We start from the raw sequence: 20,578 nt of genomic DNA, 5'->3' as shown, positions 1-20,578 counted from the left end.
GACTAGACATACAGAAATTGTATAGGAAAAACTAATGCAAAATCTATATCGTTTTCATTATTCTCAAAAATTAAAAGTAATACCAAAATGAAATTTTTAAATACAGTCCTGGCCAAAAGTTTTGAGAATGACACAAGTATTGGTTTTCACAAAGTTTGCTGCTTCAGTGTTTTTAGGTCTTTTTATCAGATGTTTCTATGGTATGCTGAAGTATAATTACAAGCATTTCAAAACATTGATTATGCAAGAATGGGGCTGCCTACAGTCAGGATTTGGCCCAGAAGTTGATTGACAGCACGCCAGGGCGAATTGCAGAGGTCTTGAAAAAGAAGGGCCAACACTGCAAATATTGACTCTTTGCATAATGTAATTGTCAATAAAAGCCTTTGAAACTTAAGAAATGCTTGTAATCAGACTTCAGTATACCATAGAAGCATCTGATAAGAAGATCTAAAAATACTGAAGCAGCAAACTTTGTGAAAACCAATACTTGTGTCATTCTCAAAACTTTTGGCCATGACTGTAATTTGTCAGAGTGTTGAGCTCGGTTTGAACATTTTTGATATCAGCACTAAAATAATTTTGTACAAAGTAAAGGGACATCTACAGTTTTACCTGATCTATTGATTTCGGACAGAAATTGATCTATTGATTTCGGACAGAAATTGAATCTTTGAGGTGGTAGTATTGGTGAGTTTATATGTAAATGAAACTAGAATTCAGTTTTAGCTTAATTACTGTTGAGTTTGAGTTTTTATTTCTTTTACAAGCTGAATTCTTTAAAAACAATTCATACGAGCAAATCTGGATTGGTTGATATACTGTGTAGTTTCTATATACCAAGTTAAATTATGCTGTGGACACTAATTAAGGTTCACAGTATACATCTACTAAATGTGCACTTAGGTGAATTTTTGTGGTCAGCCTTAATTGTTATTTGGCAAAGATAATTTGGAGACATTAATTCACTTGCCATTCAAAATTCAGAATTAACGTAATCAAAGAGTTTGTTGGACAGCAGAGACTACATTTTTTTAAATAAACAAGTAGATTTCTTTACTAATAATTTTTGCAGCTTTCTCTTACAAATGATTCTTTGCATTCACACAACATGAGGCATCGAGATACTGAGAAGCTGGAATTAAAACGAAAGGTGCGAGATTTCAAGGAGAAGGATAAAAGGCAGTCTTTGGTCTTCCAGAACATGCACAGCATGGTGAGGATCATTTTACTTAAAACCTGTTGTAAACCTATTTTTCATGTTCATTTTTTATAGTAATGTTTAGCAATACCGTTAACTAATACACAAGAGTGGTTAAAAAAAGACAGATGTTACATATTTGGTCAATGTAAATCGGGTCCCCAACCCCCGGTCCGCGACCCACTACCGGTCCGCAGCCGTCTGACAGCCGGGCCGCGAGAGAACTGCCGGCAGCGGCGACTCACTCAGACTTTTCAGAACGTTTGGCAGGCGGGGCTTTGCAGCGGTGCAGAGAGAGGAGAGAGACCGAGGTGAGAGACTATTACAACAAAGTATTTTTATGGTCCCGACAGTTTCCCCATATGACATGAGTCTATAGAAATCGTGTTACTACGAAGTACATTCAACAGGTGCTTTCATTACAACGAAGTGACCTTGAAATGCTTGAACGAATCATCCACAGAGCAGTTAGATCTGTGGTCGCAGCTCAATTGTGCACATTTGCACAATGATCCCCAAACAGAAGCATTGTAAAAAAATCTCTTTCTTCGAACTTTCCTCGTACTGTTTTTTTTTTTTTTTGCTGTTTTTGTTGCCTGTGGTTTTCATTGATTCCTTTTGCTTATTGCTTGTCAACATTTGAAAAACTTAACTCTTTGTCACCCTCCTATAGAAACGGCAGACACGAAAAAAAGATTGCAGTGTTAATGTTTGTGATGTGCAGTCTGTTGGATTGGCAAATGTAAAGCATATGTCTTTGTTATATGCAAAAAAAGAAGAAAAATCTCAGATTGCAAACGTATGCGAACTGCTTAATAACTTTAATAATAATAGAAATGTTACGTAAATTGTGTATAAAACTGCCCCCCCCCAACCAACCCCCCCGACCAGTCCGTGGAAAAATTTGCATCTAATAAAGTGGTCCTTGCCGTCAAAAAGGTTGGGGACCACTGATGTAAATGATCACAAGACATTGCTAGATGAGAGTTGATACCCGATTATAGAAACATCTGAATAAGATAACTATAAAGCTCTGTGTAAAATATTGTAATTGATCACAATGAACATAATGTGTATGTGCCGAATAGTCTAACGTACTGGGCCTAGGTATTACTGCTGAGGTAATGGGCAACATGTTTAATCTCCTTCAAAGTTCTTCTGTAGCAGGCACAGCAAAGTTGAGTTAGCAGCAGGCAGAGGGGAATTGTGTTCCTTTAGCTCAGCTTGCTGGGAAATAGCTGTATGTTATCTCAACAATCTGAGTTGTGTTTCATCTTTGCAATTTAAAAGAGGGTGATTAGAGAGAGATCCTCATCCTCTGCGATTCCTATCTATACGGTAAAATATAGTCACTTCTTATCAAGTTACATCCTGCCCTGCTAAACGTTGCTTTTGCACACATTAATTACATAGAAAATTTAGTGCATTAATTTTCAAGTTCTTAAGAGAAGTTAGCTGGGTTATTTATGCACTTTGGCTTCAGTCTAGAAAAGATGTTAATGTGATATTTCAGTCAGTCGGTCAGTCATTGTCCAACCTGCTATATCCTAACACAGGGTCACTGGGTCTGCTGGAGCCAATCCCAGCCAGCACAGGGCACAAGGCAGGAACAAATCCCCGGTCAGGGCACACACACACACACACACCCACACACCAAGCACACACTAGGGACAATTTAAGATCGCCAGTGCACCTAACCTGCATGTCTTTGGACTGTGGGAGGAAACCAGAGCACCATGATATTTCAGTTTTTTATTTTTATTACTTTTAATACTTTTTAAAAATTCTAAAATCCTGTTTTTGCTTTGTCATTTTGGGGGTATTGAGTGATGTGGCAAAAAATAATTGAAATGATTATAGCACAAGGCTGCAACAGAGCAGAATGTGAAAAAAGTGAAGGGATCTGAATACTATCTTAATCCACTCTAGATGGATAACTAAGGAATCTTTAGATTCTTCATATTCCCAGTTACATAAAAGAAAATATGGTAAACATTTGGCTTTTCTCTTCTTAATGGCTTAGAAGGTGCTTTTAAACATTGTTGTGTGATTTGAACCACTGTTGTTTCTTGTTCTGTATTTATTGGCTAAACTATTGTAATAAAATACAAGCATTACATTTTTGGGAGGTGTAAAATGTGCAATATTGTTTGTAATTATCATTTCTCCATTTTTGTAATGAGGGTACAAATTCTGTGCTTTGTGTAGGTCACATTAAGCTTAGATTAGGATGAGAGCAGTTAATAACAGATCACAGTGTACTAGCCACCACAAAATAATACAGAAAGGGAAAGAATTTGTAGCAGTTATTTAACAAATGTCACTTCTGCTTGAGACAAGCGAATGAACTTGCCTGAGCCTTCAGCATTTATTTAAATACTGAGACAGAAGGGTCCAATCTAATAACAGCAGGTAGATCATTCCATAGCCTGGAAGCTGCATACGGTACATAGAGTCTGAATTCTACAGTGCTTTTATTCATCCTTGAAAGCTGAAGTATTTTACCATCCTGAGATTCTAAGTATTAGTAAATTCAGCAGGGTAAGAAGGGAACAGACTAGGCCATTTCTGGTTTTGTGTGTCAAAAGGGTTTTAAACTATGCTGAAAGCATTTGTACTAATTTAATTGAGAACTGGAAGTGTAGTTATCCTTGCTGCAGAGTTTTGAGATAACCAAAAGCTATTATTAGGATGTACAAATTATTCACTTACTAAAGTATTATACTATCTAGTTCAGATTGAAAGGAATTAATCAAGTAACTTTTTCTGAATCCTGCATATTAAGATACCGTCATAAATTTGCAAAATTTCTAAGCAGTATTTAGAAAGTGTGTAAACATGGTAAATAAAAGGTAAAATTAAAAAAAATATATTTTGGTTGCATGTGAATTCAATCAAACTATAATTCATACGGAAAAGTGGAAAAAAAGTTTACAGTTAGACCTTATAATTGTAGAATAATTATCCCTTAAAATAACTTTTCATTATTTAAAGTCAATTGTCATTCATATCTTACTATACGAGATAACTAATTATGCGACTGAAGGTGTATCATTTGCTTTAACTGAATACTTAAAGATACCATACCTAAGTTCAGACAGGAAAGAGAATAGCATCTAAAGATTCTTTCAAAATCTGTGGCATCTCTTAATGATATCATCGCTTTACAACTTACAGAATGAATCATACTGTCATGAACTTGAGCCAGGACCATACAGAGAAAGGGTGTGAGGCCTTATAAAGGCTCCAAAAGTCAGGCCAGACTTCCTTTACCTGACTAGAATAGGTTCAACTCCAAAGAGCATAACACCAACTATAATGACCTGTTCTGGCTTATGAAAGCATGAAAGGTGTAGCTCTTTATAATATATCTAAATGTCCCAAAATATCAAGGTGCTTTGTAAGGGAAATGATACTGTAAAAACCTGTGGCTTGCAGAGTCCACTCTACCAGAGTAAATCTTTATAAATGTGTATTTATTTATGAAAGTAATTTATAACAAAAATTCTTAAAAAGCAAAAGGAGTTCCCTAAACAAACCAATCCCAACATACAATCTTAAGAGAGTAATCCTAGAACAGAGTGGAAAAATAACCAAAACCCAGACAATCCAAAAGGAAAAGAACTGTAATATACCAATACTGAGCTTCCTTGGATCTGACCTAAGTAACCAGAGGGAGGGCTCTGGAGTGGTGATGTCAGGGGCCCTGCCTCTTGGAGTACCATAAGGAACATGAAAGAACATTATTTTCCACATTGAAACACTAAAATTTAAAATGAAATAATTAAAGAAAACATAATCAAAAAATAATTTTACATAACTCAAGAAAAGATCAATCAATATAATCAACATAATTAATTACATAAAATGACAAATAACAATTGAAAAACAACAAAACCATTAAATAAACAAAGAAGAAACTTGATTCAGGTCTACACTCCTGGCGAAACCACAACGCATACGATAAAAATACCTTTAAAAATACAGAATAATAAGGCTTAAACACTGCCAGATCCGGATTTAAACTGAAATAAGGTAGCACGGGTACTATCATCACATTTCTTTGCACATTCAAAATGTTTTGATATGTGAAACAAAAACTACCCAAATCTCAAACCTGTGTAAAAGATGCTTTGGTCAGTTGCATAAAAAGCTCCTGGTTAAGTATAAAAGCATGATTATGCAGTATCTTGCATTAGGGGATATCATTATGCTCTCTCTTGCATGTTAGGCTATCACTAACAATAAGGACTATTTCTGCACTTTGTACTTTGACGAGGAGGAATACTAGACTGAAGTTTCTCCTGAATTTAGTGTTTTTTTTCAATAGATGAGACTGTAGTTGTAGGCTATTATTGTTTTCTAAAATCTCAGAGAGAAATGTTGAAATCCTGCTTCAATAACACATACAGTGACCTCCATAATGTTTAAGACAAAGACACATTTTTCCTTGAATTTTTCCCTTTCGCTCCAGAGCCTAAAATTACAAATCAAACAATTCAGACATGATTAAAGTGTATATTGCAGACTTTAATTTAAGGGTATTTGAATACATTTCTTTCTTGCCATGTAGAAATTACACCACTTTTTTACATGCATACCGAAATGTATGCAAATACACTTAAATTAAACTTGCAATATGTACTTTAATCATGTCTGAATTGTTTGATTTGTAACTGTGGAGCAGAGGGCTAAATGAAGGAAAAAATGTGTCTTTGTCCCAGACATTATATAATATACTGTATTTCTTCATTTGATGAGGACTCTTAAATTCTTGGAAGTCATTCTTGGAGTTTTATTATTAATTCATATATATACCAATTAGCCCCAACATTAGAACCACTGAGTGGTGAAGTGAATAACATTGATTATCTCATTACAATGGCACCTGTCCGGAAGTGGAATATATTGGACAGCACCATCCACCTATAGATTGTTGCAGACCACTTAAACCCCTTCATGGCAACTGTATACCCTGATTGTAATGGCCTCCATCAGCAGGATAATGTCCAATGCTTCGCTGCAAAAATTGTCCAGGAATGATTTGAGGAGCATGACAAAAAATTCAAGGTGTTGTCTTGGCCTTTCCTAATTGTCAGGTTATATTTCTATGCCTCAATGTCCTAATTGTCAGGTTATATTTCTATGCCTCATACATTGACTGCAATACAACTGAACACTTCCTTAATAAGCAGAAGGGCACAGTGCCTTTAAAAATGGCTTTTGAAAACTGGGCCCATGAAAAACTGCACCATGGCTTGTTCAGTAAGGATTAATAAAGTGGATACACTAACTTAAGCTATATCCACTGTTTCTAAAACAACATGAACAAGACAATAGACGGTGAAACTATAAAGTTTGTTATGTCGCAGTGAAAAAGTGACTTTCATCCTTTGTAATAGTTGGAATCGTGTTGTATTATTTGTAGTTCGAAAGACTTCCAGATGTACTCAACGGTCAAGGGCCTGTTCGTACTTCATGCTCAGAACGCGTACGTGCACGCATCATGGCTGCCACTCATTCCCAGTGTTCATTTGAAGCATCCTCTGAGCACGTCCTCAGAAATTAACGTGACGCATGTGCGAGTTGCAGTATGAGCAGAAAGTTGGGGGGCACAGTGTGATAAAGTTGGAACATGATGTCAGAGTCTATTTACTGTCTACATTTGACAGAAACCTGCTTTGCAGATCGTACAGGATCAATGTGCATGCTTCGATGTGTGATGAATAGTCCGATGTGGTGAAGCAAAATGCCAACCTATAAATGCATTCGTGGTGCTTTTATATTCAAGTGTTGCACATTCCCCATTGTAATGACACGATACATTTTAAAAGTCTCACATACCATTCATCAGAATGTATGGCGGTATATTTGAGGCACAGAGAAAAAAAAGTTAGGGACACAGTGAAAAGGTATATTTTGTGATTAAAGTGGAAGTTTCGGCTTAAATCTCAATATCCATTTTAATCTTGCAGTTTATTTTATCATTGACATAGACCGTCGTAAATGTCATCTTAAAACTGACCCAGTTATTAATCGCTACGTTCTTCTGGGGCTTCCTCCTGCATTGACAGCAGTGGCAAGCAACAATCACCACACAGAACACATTAAATTTATGATATACCAGCTCTCTACACATTTAGAATCCTTAGATTCATACTTGATATCACTTTCATGATGAAATGAATTAAACTATGTATATTACATTTTACAGGTAAATCGTTAATTTAAACATTGCATACTGTTAATAATTAAATAGTAATGTGGGGGCGACAGTGGCGCCGCTGCCTCGCAGGTAGTCATGTCTCTGGTGTTCCCTGCCTGCAGTTTGCATGTTTTACTGGTGGGTTTCCACAGTATGCACCGGTCTCCTTCCAAAGATATGCAGGTTTGGGGATCTGGTGATGCTAAAATGATGCTAGTGTATGTGAGTGCTTGTGTTCACCTTGCAATGAGCTGATGCCCTGTCCAAGGATATGCCCTGTTCAGGGATTGTTTCTGTCTTGCGCCCGATGCTTGCTGGAATGGGTGCATCCCTGGATTGATGGATTTAATCATTAAACATCCACCCTTTTCAGATACAGTATATTGCGGCAAGGTATCCTCGAATTTAATGGGTGTTTTAGGCAATTCACAACACAGCAAAGCCAAACCTGTTCTCACTGTGATGATATCTCGCACTGCCATGTGGTGGAATCTTCCAGATTCACGTAAAGTTGTTGCACAAGTATAAACAGTACAACGCTTGTGTAGCAGTAGCATCCACAGGCACTTGCGGCTTGTCGCATTAAGTATAAAACCAAGCCTTTAGAGTACAAGTTAGGATGAGTCTCATGTTAACACTGACTTGTATTGTATGAAGCAAGTGCTTAATCGCTAGAAGAATGGATAAACAAGACAGCACAAAGTACAAGACATTGGAACTGATATTAAGGTTGCTCCAAACTGAAAAGAACCTTTCTTAGGTTAAGTAAACATTTCAATTTTTTTGTAGAATATGAAAGGTAACAACTCAAATTTCTTTTTGAAGGTCTTGGCAGATTTCAGTGATTACCTTGCTATACATTTGATACCTATTAATGCATGAAGAAGTAATGTCCCCAGTAACACTAATATTAACTGTTTTGAATTTTTAATGTAGTTAATGTATTTTGGCACAATATTACATACATGGGCGGCATGGTGGCGCAGTGGGTAGCGCTGCTGCCTCGCAGTTGGGAGACCTGGGGACCTGGGTTCGCTTCCCGGGTCCTCCCTGCGTGGAGTTTGCATGTTCTCCCCGTGTCTGCGTGGGTTTTCTCCGGACGCTCTGGTTTCCTCCCAAAGTCCAAAGACATGCAGGATAGGTGGATTGGCGATTCTAAATTGGACCTAGTGTGTGCTTGGTGTGTGGGTGTGTTTGTGTGTGTCCTGTGGTGGGTTGGCACCTTGCCCGGGATTGGTTCCTGCCTTGTGCCCTGTGTTGGCTGGGATTGGCTCCAGCAGACAACCTGAGACCCTGGGTTCGGATTCAGCGGGTTGGAAAATGGATGGATGGATGGATATTACATACATAATATATGCCTTGAATGTAAACAATATCTGTTGCATGCTTCAATTGCTTATAATGCTTCCAGGTTACTAAGTGTTAATCTCTCTGAAGTATTGTTACTAAAAGATGTTTTTATCTCTTTTGATTCATTGCTTATTCAGTTGGCTCCATATAAAGCTCAATATGCAAGGCGGGGGCAGCAGGCAATGTTGCTAAAACAGAAAAAGGAGGTAAGCATGTCTTGTGTAATGTTTTTTTTTTCTTTTTCTTTTTATATTAAAGGGCCAATACTTTCAGCTTTATTACAGATGGTGGATAAATTTGTTGGTACCCCTCCATGAAAAAGAAGAAACCACAGTTGTCTTTGAAATAACTTGAAACTGACAAAATTAATTGGCACCCATCATTGCTTATTAATTATTTAACAGTCAGACTTTGATTTAGAGTTTTGATTCAACAGAATATTTCAAATAATAACACAAATAAAAATGGCATGAACAAAATGATTGGACCCTTCACTACAATTTTTGTTGCAAACAAGTGGTTCCTGTAGCTCTCAATGAGACTTCTGCTCCTGTCAACAGGCAGTCTGGCCCACTCTTCCTCAGCAGAACACTCTGTCAGGTTTAAAGGATGCCTTCTCCAGATGTTTCAGTTCTTTCCATAGATGTTCAATGGGATTCAAATCAGGGCTCATAGAAGGCCATTTCAGAATAGTTCCCTGTTTTGTTCTTAGACATTCTTGGGTGCTACTAGCTGTGTGTTTTGGGTCAGTGTCCTGTTGGAGGATCCATGACCTGTGACTGAGACAGAGCTTTCTGACGCTTCCTGCATAGACTCAAAGCACCCTGTGCCAGACGCAGCAAACCAACCTAAAAACATAACCAAGCCTCCTCCAGGTTTCACAGTAGATATGGTGGTGTTCTTTTCTTTGAAAGTTTCATTTTTCCCTCTGTGAACATAGAGAGAGCTGATATGACTTGCCAAAAAGCCCCTTTTGTCTCATCTGTCCAAAGGACAGTCTTCCAGAAAAACTCTCGCTTATCAATATGCATTTTAGTAAATTCCAGTCTGACCTTTTTTGTTTTTCTTTCAACATTGGAGTCCTTCTGTGTCTTCTTCCTTTGACCCCATTGTCAATCAAAAAGCAACAGAATTGTGCAGTCAGACATTGATGGACCTTGGAGTTCAGCTTGTATCTCTTTGGAAGTTATCCTTAGCTTTTTGTCTATCATTCTCACTGTCCTTCTTCCCATTGTGGGGTCCATTTTCCCATTGTGGCCATGTCCAAGGAGTTTAGTTACAGCCCCATGGACCTTAACTTAATAATATTTGCAGCTGTTGCCACAGAAACTTAAAAAATGTTGTGTACACCTGTTTCCACGCTCACATCGCAATGTATAAAAACTAAACTTGGCGTAAAGCCACGCATATTTTCACGCCAGCTGAATCAGTGCTGTACGCAAGTTCTCTGCTCGGTTTTTGCAGAATGCCGGCACCCAGCGTCAAAGCAGTGTTACTGTTCCTGTGTGGTTTCCCTTTGTTTTTTAGATCCACATCCCTAATGCGGCTTTATCATATACACTGAAATTAGCCACAGATGCTTTAGCGTTGTTACTCTCACTGCACCACTCAGAGTATTTATATCACTGTATCTGAGTGTGGAATCACAGCTCTACAGCAGCTTATCGGATAGAGAATTATCAGTACACAGCATCTAGCACACGCTGTTGTCTATTTGAACGGCCACCATACGGCAAACGCTTCTGAACCTTTCCTGTAGGGACCTCGCGGTTCAGAAACAGTTTCATCCCAAGAACTCTAAACGCACTCAATCATTCCATCAAGTGCTTCATGTAGAACTGTTTATGCTTATAAGAACAATTACCTCACTGTAAACTTGCGATACAGTTATAATATTGCACAACCTGAACCACTTTATAAAGCGCGCATTTTCATATGATGACGATATCATTTTTAAGATGAAATGCAGCAAAATATGTTTATTAAATTATACAGATAAAATGTTAACATCATTTAAATAATCTATATTGTTAATAATTAAACATGTGAGGACACAATGTTGCAGCGCTAGCAACAAGCTGGCACCCCGTTCAGAGATTGTTCCTGCCTCGTGCTGTATTCTTGTTCGGGCTGGTGCGACACTGGAAGGATAGACGGATAAAATAATTAAACATGTACTACGAAGATATTTCAATGTTCCTTAAAAGTTTTGAAGAATCGTCATTCTAAGCTTACAGATGGCTTAACGTCTATTACAGAACTGATTGTGTGGCTATTGGGTACTTGGAGAAAGAAAAGTAAGGACAGGAATTGGGGGTTAATACGTTTGAAGGAGATTGTACTGCTGCAATAAATTATTTCATCGAAGGTTGTGCATGGTGCAGCAAGCATCTTGCGTGAGGCAGGAACAATCTCTGGACGGGGCGCCAGCTTGTCAATATCACTACGCCACTGTGTTCCCATGTTTAATAACATGCTTTAACTCCTATCATCATGAAAATGATATCAAGTGTACATCTCAGTATTTTAATTATTCAGAGAGCTGTAATATCATGAATGTAATGGCTTGTGTGTCTTGTCGGAGAAATGAAGGAAGGAAGGTTTAAGAAGCGCGTAGTGATTCACACACATAGAGCACATAGAAGAACACATACAATACAAAACATTTAATGTGCTGCTTTACTTACGATGGTATTTGAGAAACTAGTAAATTAAACGGTTTTAAGATGAAGTTGATGTTCTACTTTAATGACAAAATAAACTGTGATTAACGTGGAAATTTTGAGATTAAAGTTGACATTTCAAGCTTTTTTCCCACTGTGTCCCTATTTTTTTTTCTTTTCTGTGTATCCTAATAAGCTTTCATATGACACTCGGACATTGGGCCAAGAATCACCTTTTCATGGCGACTTTGATATTTGACAGCTTTTTTTTTATTTCAGGCACTGTGCGACTTTGTGAACTTGAACTTTCGAGTTTCTCCGACACTCTATGTCACTCGGATCAACTTCCTTTTGATGTTTATACCACTGTTTAAACCAACAAATAGTACTTTTTTATGTGTTTCCACTTGGTATTCGGTGGAATTCTTCTATTTTCCCCCGTGCTTTTGCCATTGTCTTTTCACAGGACGCTGAGCTTAAGGGCTATTTATATTGATTTCCATATTCAAAGAGGCGTAATTCTGGTAGGAGTTGGGCAGTGGCAGCAGGCACATGCACGTTCGTTACTTTTCACGCTGACCGGGATTTATGGAGCGGAAGAATGTGGAAGCTGGTGTACATACAGATTTATGCATCTGGATTTTTTTGTGCGTATGCACATTTCCGCTTTTGTCCGTACGCCATGTGTGGACGCTAGAGGCGCTGTTGCCCCGTTGAACCCACCAGACAGACAAAATCCTTTTAAAGTCCATGACCCGGATGTATTCTTTCTCCGGGTCAAACGCCTTCTTCAAGTATCCCGGAAGTACTGCGGATTTCTGTCTTTGTGACTCCGAAGTACTTCCGGGTTAGCGTCACGGTAATATTCCCCGGGTTCTTGGTGAGCTCCCCCTGGCAGCACCCATGGCACCCAACAGGGCTGAAGAGACGGACTCCATGTCCCATACTGCACTGCGGGAATCCGAGGAACCATTTCCATCCAGGGGAGCTGCCATCTAGCATCCCGGGGGATGTAGCGCCCTGAAAAGGCTGGTTTCTTCTGTTGAGGGACGTCCCGGCTGAAACGTGGCCATCCATCACACATGTTTTAGTGTGAATTCTATGCACTGTGTTATGCATGAAGCCCCTGGTCTTTGCCAATATGTTCAATGACAAACTGTAGTCTTGCTCTTTTTGGAGTTTTTGGACTTGCAAAACCTTTTTCCCGACATGCCAGTTAAATTTGTCCAATCTATTTCTGATTTTATATGCATGCATTTTGACATCAACTTATGCAAGAGTTACCTGCAGATCATGTGATGAAATTTTGGAGCTCTTAAAGACTTCTTTTAGTATCAAACAATCAGCTCCTGGCCAGTCCTGAACAAATTAGCAGTCGTTTGAAATCTATGCCACTTTGTAGGTGGTTTTCCTTAAAGTGGAATGATTTATTTCAAATAATTTGCTGGTTTTGTTAAATCCACTGCTAGGTACTCATAGCCTTCTTTCTGGGGGTGTAAGAGAGCTCTTTTGTTCTTGGCATGATGTTAGCAGACACATCAATAACAAAGAGAACACCAGACCGTATATATCTATGGTTTAAATAAAACAGGTTCCACCTGCATACTCCCTAAATAAATTCTTATCATTGCTATCTAAATATGAACACCTTATTCTAATTTTATGGATTTGAACTGGTGATAAATATAAGTACTTCCTTTTCCCATGTCACATGTCTGCATTTTTGTTAATTTAGATTATGAGAATGAATACACCCTGTAAATTCTATGTGTCATTTGTTTAACTATGTCACTTTTGTCTATATATACTGCTTGCATTAAGATCTAATGTTGGCTAATAAAATATGTAGAAAAAGTCAACAGTTTTCGTAGGATACAGTTACTGTTTCACATGACTGTATTCCCTACTAGTTTCAGCCTAAATCCTGCATGTGCAGCTACTTCTTCACTAGCCCTGTTATCAGTTCCAAGCCTTTTTGCATGGACAGAACCTTTTCCACTAAGAGATGAAAGTCTAAAAGATTTCTGCTATAAGGTGAATGAGGAAGAGAAATCTGCTTGGTGATTATTTTCATACATGTTTGTGATCTTGTGATGTTGTGTTAAAGGAGGATTCCATGAACATTTTTGACCACGCTTACCTTAAATGCTTATTTGGCTTTTTAAGAGCTTGAACATCCAGATATGAGCTAGTGAGTTGGTCTTGTTTTATAATGTCTACCAACAGTGGCCATGGGTTTCCTTGCTAAAAGGGTTTCCTTGCTAAAAGAGTAACCTTTAAATACTTCTGTTGCTAAAAGAGTAACCTTTAAATACTTCTGTTGAAGATAAGTTCATTCTTTTGGCTGTCTTTTGGTGCCAGATTCAAAGTGATGGATCTCAGTTTCATCATAATTAAAAATATGTGATCAAAAGCCACCATCATTCTTAGCCTTGTAACTGGACCAAATATGAGCTGATCTGTTTTTGCACCATTTAGTTATAGATGGTCTTTGTAGAAACCTAGTATTCATACTTTCAAATGTTCTAAGCTATCAGTACTTCGCATTTTTCTTGAGTACATGCTCACTTCCAAACATTATGTTTATAACTCTTTTGTCCTCTCAGAGAAGTTCATCACTACAATTAAGCTATAGCAGTAATGTTGTTAGTCAGAATGAGGTCCAACTGTGACCTCCATCTGGCCTTACTCAGAATCTGTAGTTTGTGCAACCTTACAACCATCAGTGTTGCATTATGTACTTAACAATTTTAAACTGCCTTTGAATGTCCTTTGCTGATTCCTTCACCACAAGAAATTTGGTTTAAAGTTCAGAACATAATTATATAACTCCATTTTGAGAGACAACTGCATTTGAGCCAGAAAGCCTATTTTTCTGGAGCACTACAGTTGCAAATCTGAAATTGAAAATGTACTGCAGAATTTGTTGCATATTTTTCCTGGTAATTTAGACAGAAATATAGAAAGTGTTTCAGAATTTATTGTGCATATCATATATTGTTTAAATGTATAGTTTGACACATTATGCCAATAATGAAGTCAAGTTACCTACAAAGAGGAGCTTTGTTTTGTTTTACTGGTGTTTCTTTTAATAGGTCTAGCTCAGTCTTTTGATCACCCTTTACATGGCAGTTTCAGTTGTCATGTATAAAGCAATAGGCAGAGATTTTTTAGGGCAGTATACAAATAAGCTTTCTCTGCTTGAGGCATGCTTTAATAAATATATCTGAGTCATATATTTTTCATATAGCTGACCTCTTTAGGATCATTGGCAGTAGAAGCAATGAAACCAGTACAGTAGTAGTTTTTTTATAATACTCCATCTTCTTAAGAAAGAGGATCAGTAAATAATTTTTTTTTTTTAACTACAGTAGTTATTGCATCTAAAATATTGCACATTCATTTAACATACTTGTTGATTTATGAGAATGATTTAATATTTCTGTAATGTACAGTACATTTTGCACAAAGAAATAACATTTATTTATATAGCACATTGTCACAAAAATGGTGTAACTCACCAGTATTGTACAAGATGAAGAAAGAAAACTTCATATGAAACAAAAATAAGATTATACTAAGTAACAAAGAATAAAGTAAGGTCAAATGGCCAGGAGGACAGAAAAAACAAACAAAAAAAAAGCTCCAGATGGGCTGGAGAAAAAAAACAAATTCTGCAGGGGTTCCAAGGCCAACAGACCGCCCAGCTACCATTGGGCATTCAACTTAACAAAAATGATCCAAATCAGTCTCCGTGGTTTTCAGGCTTCACGTGAAAGAATTTGATGATGATGGTCATGTGGACATCTGGGGTACTTGCCTTCAATCCATCAATGTGGAGACTGCATGGTGCCTTGATCCGGTGGTGGTGGCACAGATCAGCAAGCAGAAGGTTGCCTCACCACTTCTTTTAAGTTTAGCTCTTGCAGTTATAAGCAGCCACTCATTCGATAATCTAAGGTTACAACTTGAAGTGTAATGTGACAGGCATTCCAAAATATAGGACAGAGTGCGATTATTTAAGGCTTTGTAAACCATAAGCAGTATTTTAAAGTCAATTTTGAATGACATGGGTAACCAATGTAATGACATCAAAACTGGAGATTTGTGCTCAGATTTTCTTTTCCTAGTTAAGATTCTGGCAGCTGCATTCTGCACTAGTTGCAATCGATTGATATCTTTCTTGGGTAGTCCTGAAAGGAGTGTGTTACAGTAATCTAGTCGACTAAAGTAAAATGTGTGAAATAATTTTTTAGTGTCTTGTAAAGTTATAAGGGATCTATGTTTTGCTGTATTCCTTAATTGAAAAAAATGTGATTAATATGTGATTTAAAATTTACATCAGAGTCAATAATTACCCCTACATTCTTTACCTCCATCTTGACTTTTAAGTCTAATGGATCAACTTTATTTCTAATACCCTCACTATATCCTTCTTCTTCTTCTTTCGGCTGCTCCTGTTAGGGGTTGCCACAGCGGATCATCTTCGTCCATATCTTTCTGTCCTCTGCATCTTGTTCTGTTACACCCATCACCTGCATGTCCTCTCTCACCACATCCATAAACAATACCCTCACTATATCCTTCTTCTTCTTTTTTCGGCTGCTCCTGTTAGGGGTTGCCACAGCGGATCATCTTCTTCCATATCTTTCTGTCCTCTGCATCTTGTTCTGTTACACCCATCACCTGCATGTCCTCTCTCACCACATCCATAAACCTTCTCTTAGGCCTTCCTCTTTTTCTCTTGCCTGACAGCTCTATCCTTAGCATCCTTCTCCCAATATACTTAGCATCTCTCCTCTGCACATGTCCAAACCAACGCAATCTCGCCTCTCTGACTCTGTATCCCAATCGTCCAACCTGAGCTGACCTTCTAATGTACTCATTTCTAATCCTGTTCATACTCGTCACACCAATGCAAATCTTAGCATCTTTAACTCTGCCACCTCCAGCTCTGTCTCCTGCTTTCTGGTCAGTGCCACCGTCTCCAACCCATATAACATAGCTGGTCTCACTACCGTCCTGTAGACCTTCATTTTCACTCTTGCTGATATCCGTCTGTCACAAATCACTCCTGAAACTCTTCTCCATCCATTCCACCCTGCCTGCACTCTCTTTTTCACCTCTCTTCCACAATCCCCATTACTCTGTACTGTTGATCCCAAGAATTTAAACTCATCCACCTTCTCCAACTCTGCTCCTTTCATCCTCACCATTCCACTGACCTCCCTCTCATTTACACACATGTATTCTGTCTTGTTCCTACTGACCTTCATTCCTCTCCTCTCTAGAGCATATCTCCACCTCTCCAGGGTCTCCTCAACCTGCTCCCTACTTTCGCTACAGATCACAATGTCATCAGCAAACATCATAGTCCATGGGGACTCCTGTCTAATCTCATCTGCCAACCTGTCCATCACCTTTGCAAATAAGAAAGGGCTCAGAGCCAATCCCTGATGTAATCCCACCTCCAACTTGAATGCATCCGTCACTCCTACCGCAGACCTCACCACACTTCCCTCGTGCATATCCTGTACAACTCTTGCATACTTCGCTGCCACTCCTGACTTCCTCATACAATACCACAACTTCTCTCGAGGCACCCTGTCATATGCTTTCTGCAGGTCCACAAAGACGCAATGCAACTCCTTCTGGCCTTCTCTATACTTCTTCATCAACACCCTCAGAGCAAACATTGCATCTGTGATGCTCTTTCTTGACATGAAACCATACTGCTGCTTACGAATCATCACCTCACTTCTTATCCTAGCTTCCACTACTCTTTCCCATAACTCCATGCTGTGGCTCATCAATTTTATCCCCTTGTAGTTACTGCAGTCCTGCACATCCCCCTTATTCTTAAATATTGGCACCAGTACACTTCTTCTCCACTCCTCAGGCATCCTCTCACTTTCCAAGATTCCATTTAACAATCTAGTTAAAAACTCCCCTGCCATCTCTCCTAAACACCTCCATGCTTCCACAGGTATGTCATCTGGACCAACGGCTTTTTCATTGTTCATCCTCTTCATAGTTGTCCTTGCTTCCTCCTTGCTAATTCATTGCACTTCCTGATTCACTATCTCCACATCATCCAACCTTTTCTTACAGTTTTTTTAACAAACTGTAGCTTATCTTAATTAAGAGACAAATCTTTTTAAATGTCTTTAAAATATTACAACAGCACAGTTCATATAGACTAATGGTTCTAATGTATAACTGAACATTCTATTTAGCTATGTACATTATCACTGAGCATTGACCTTAATATATTGATATAATAACAAATCTTTATAAAATTAATCACTTACAGAGACAAACCAATACATGTATTTAGTTCTAATACATTTTGTAATTACTGAAGTGATAATAATAATCATTTGTTATACATCAAAATATGTAAACCCTTTATACTGTTTTTATATTAAGACTAGAGAAAGAAATCAGTCTAATTTTAATTATAGTTAACATTTTTAACCTTTATATTTTCATTTAAACATTTTATTATACAAGATGTTATACCCTTACACTAATCAGCATGCAAGGAAAATAATTCCAATCACTGCTGTTCATTAATCTATGATTGATAAACATTCACCCCCCCTTTGATTTGATTTCTAATTTCTCTGCCCAAACTTGCTATTAAGCTATTTCTTGCAGCTTGTATAGAAAAAAATAATAATTTGTTTCATCCATTAGCCACAGGTTTTGATGAATCTGTAGGAAAAAACAACATCTATAGGCTTGAAGTTATATATAAAACTTTATGCTAAATAATACTTTCTTGAAATTCAGATATTTAAATTCTTAACTCTTTAACTAACTGTGCAGCTGGCTGTCTTTTTGCCTTGCAAAGGCATAGGTCATCTTATATTTAAACCTACATCTGTTTGTAGGCTTCAAAAAACATTCCAGGCTTCACTACCTAAGCACAGTCTGCATTACAAATATTCTTATGATCACTTTTTTCTTTGCAGATATTCACTTGTATTACTGGTACAATTAAATTTGAATATGATCCCCATTATATAACGATTAATGTTATTATATTATCTATACTAATTAATAAAAGGCAAAGCCGTCACTGACTCACTGACTGACTGACTGACTGACTGACTCATCACTAATTCTCCAACTTCCTGTGTAGGTGGAAAGCTGAAATTTGGCAGGCTGATTCCTTACAGCTTACTTACAAAAGTTAGGCAGGTTTCATTTCGAAATTCTACGCGTAATGGTCATAACTGGAACCTCTTTTTTGACAATATACTGTAATGGAGGGCAGCTCGATGGCCGTGGGATGCGGAGTTGAGTGTCACGTAATCACGTGAAAAGACTGTGAACGCAGTAGGGAGAAATGAAGGAAGAGCCGCAAACAGCGAAGAACAAAAAATTCATTAAACAATTGAGAAGGGAGCAAAACAATAAGAAGCGAGCGAGTGAAGCATACAAGCATCTTCATAAGGGAAACAAAGCACGGTGTAAAACGTAAGTTTAAATTAAGTTTATAGAAACGCTCCCGCTGCGGATTGCAATAACATATTCGCGAGATAAAAGAACGCAGTAGGGAGAAATGAAGGAAGAGCCGCAAACAGCGAAGAACAAAAAATTCATTAAACAATTGAGAAGGGAGCGAAACAATAAGAAGCGAGCGAGTGAAGCATACAAGCATCTTCATAAGGGAAACAAAGCACGGTGTAAAACGTAAGTTTAAATTAAGTTTATAGAAATGCTCCCGCTGCGGATTGCAGTAAGATATTCGCGAGATAAAAGTTTAATGAGAAGACACGAGGTATAAACAAACCACACGCCGTAGCGCAACATTAGGGGCTTCACTTCTGGCGCTGACGTTCGAGATTCGATTCCCGAGAGGGGATGCAATGCGTGTGTACGCATGAAGAGCACAGAATTAGGGCGAAACACGTGTCGCGTACTCTTTGCATAATTTGAAAATAAACGATTTCAACCATTCTATGATCTGCTTTTCGCAACTGAAAGACGGCACATGGCGGATGTTAGCCAACTTGCTGACTGCAACGTTAGGGGCTTCAACTCTGGCGCTGACGATAGAGATTCGATTCCCGAGAGGGGATGCAGTGAGTGTGTACACCTGATGAGCCCAGAATTATGGAGAAACACGTGTCGCATACTCTTTTGCATTATTTGAAAGTAAACTATTAAAACCATTCTATGATCTGCTTCTGAGAACAGAAAGAGGGCACGTGGCGGACGTAAGGCGACTTGCTGACCAACCACAAGCGTAATCTGGCAGGTAACCACCCATACAATCAGATTGTGATTCAGAAAACGAATGCCATGAATGTAATTACCACGATCTACATACTGTCAAATAAACGAAACACACGCCGTAGCGCGACAGCTGTGAAAAGGGAGGTTCACAAAAAAACAGATCCTTAACAAATTGTTATTGGCATATTTTCGATCCGTTTAAAAAGGTTTTCTTTTCTTCTTAATAAAAAATTAAAAGCAGTACTTCGCCGCAACGAAGCGTGAGAATTTGGCTATATATATCTGCTTCTCGCAATTAAAAGAGGGCACGTAGCAGATGTTAGACGACTTGATGACCAAGCATAAGCGTTACCTGCCAGGTAACCACCCATACAATCAGATTGTGATTCAGACTAGGAATGCAATGAATGTAATTACCCCGATCTACATACAAGGCGAAAGTCTTGCAACATTCAAAGATGATGGTTTGAGATAAGTACACTATGGAACATAAAAGAGCTTATGAAGCCTTGAACTGAAAAAAGCAAGATCTCAGAGATCGTAAAAAAAAAAATAGGAGGTAATGTCGTTTTACTCGCTGTAGATTTTAGTCAAACATTACCAGTTATTCCACGAGGGAGACCAGCAGATGAACTCAACGCGTGTTTAAAATCCATGCTTCTCCCACGGTCGGTTATATGTCGCGTTTTCTCGGGTAGGTACACCAAAAAATGTATACATTTAAGCATGTAATGGTCAAACAAAAAATGAGGTATACCCGAAGGCACTGCAGTAGTACTCAATGTAACTTTACTTCTTAAATGTTAATGTTTTACTGTTTAATAATTTATACGCTTCTTATATGTTGTTCAAATTCTTTTATCAAAATATCAGTGACAGCGCAATGTACGATAACATGGAGTGAATACACCA

The 20,578-nt window shown here is 38.1% G+C and overlaps 1 protein-coding gene across 3 annotated transcripts in view; it reads left to right on the top strand.

Annotated features, from left to right (window-relative positions):
* LOC114656611 (centrosome-associated protein CEP250-like) overlaps positions 1-20,578 on the top strand; it is a 282,216-nt gene that overhangs the window by 15,796 nt on the left and 245,842 nt on the right. Inside the window, exons 1-3 of one of the 3 annotated variants that reach the window (XM_051931365.1) lie at positions 1,120-1,216; positions 4,379-4,453; positions 8,894-8,962. In XM_051931365.1, coding sequence (XP_051787325.1) covers positions 8,939-8,962 — 24 coding nt within the window. In that variant the 5' untranslated portion in view covers positions 1,120-1,216; positions 4,379-4,453; positions 8,894-8,938. Of the gene's footprint in view, positions 1-1,075; positions 1,217-4,378; positions 4,454-8,893; positions 8,963-20,578 lie in introns of those variants that run through there. The other 2 variants (XM_051931363.1, XM_051931364.1) reach the window with 2 other exon arrangements.

The sequence above is a fragment of the Erpetoichthys calabaricus genome, chromosome 8 (genome assembly GCF_900747795.2).
Source record: "Erpetoichthys calabaricus chromosome 8, fErpCal1.3, whole genome shotgun sequence".
NCBI lineage: Eukaryota > Metazoa > Chordata > Cladistia > Polypteriformes > Polypteridae > Erpetoichthys > Erpetoichthys calabaricus.
The sequence above is the reverse complement of the archived record's forward strand: the minus strand, read 5'-3'. Positions and strand labels throughout refer to the sequence as shown.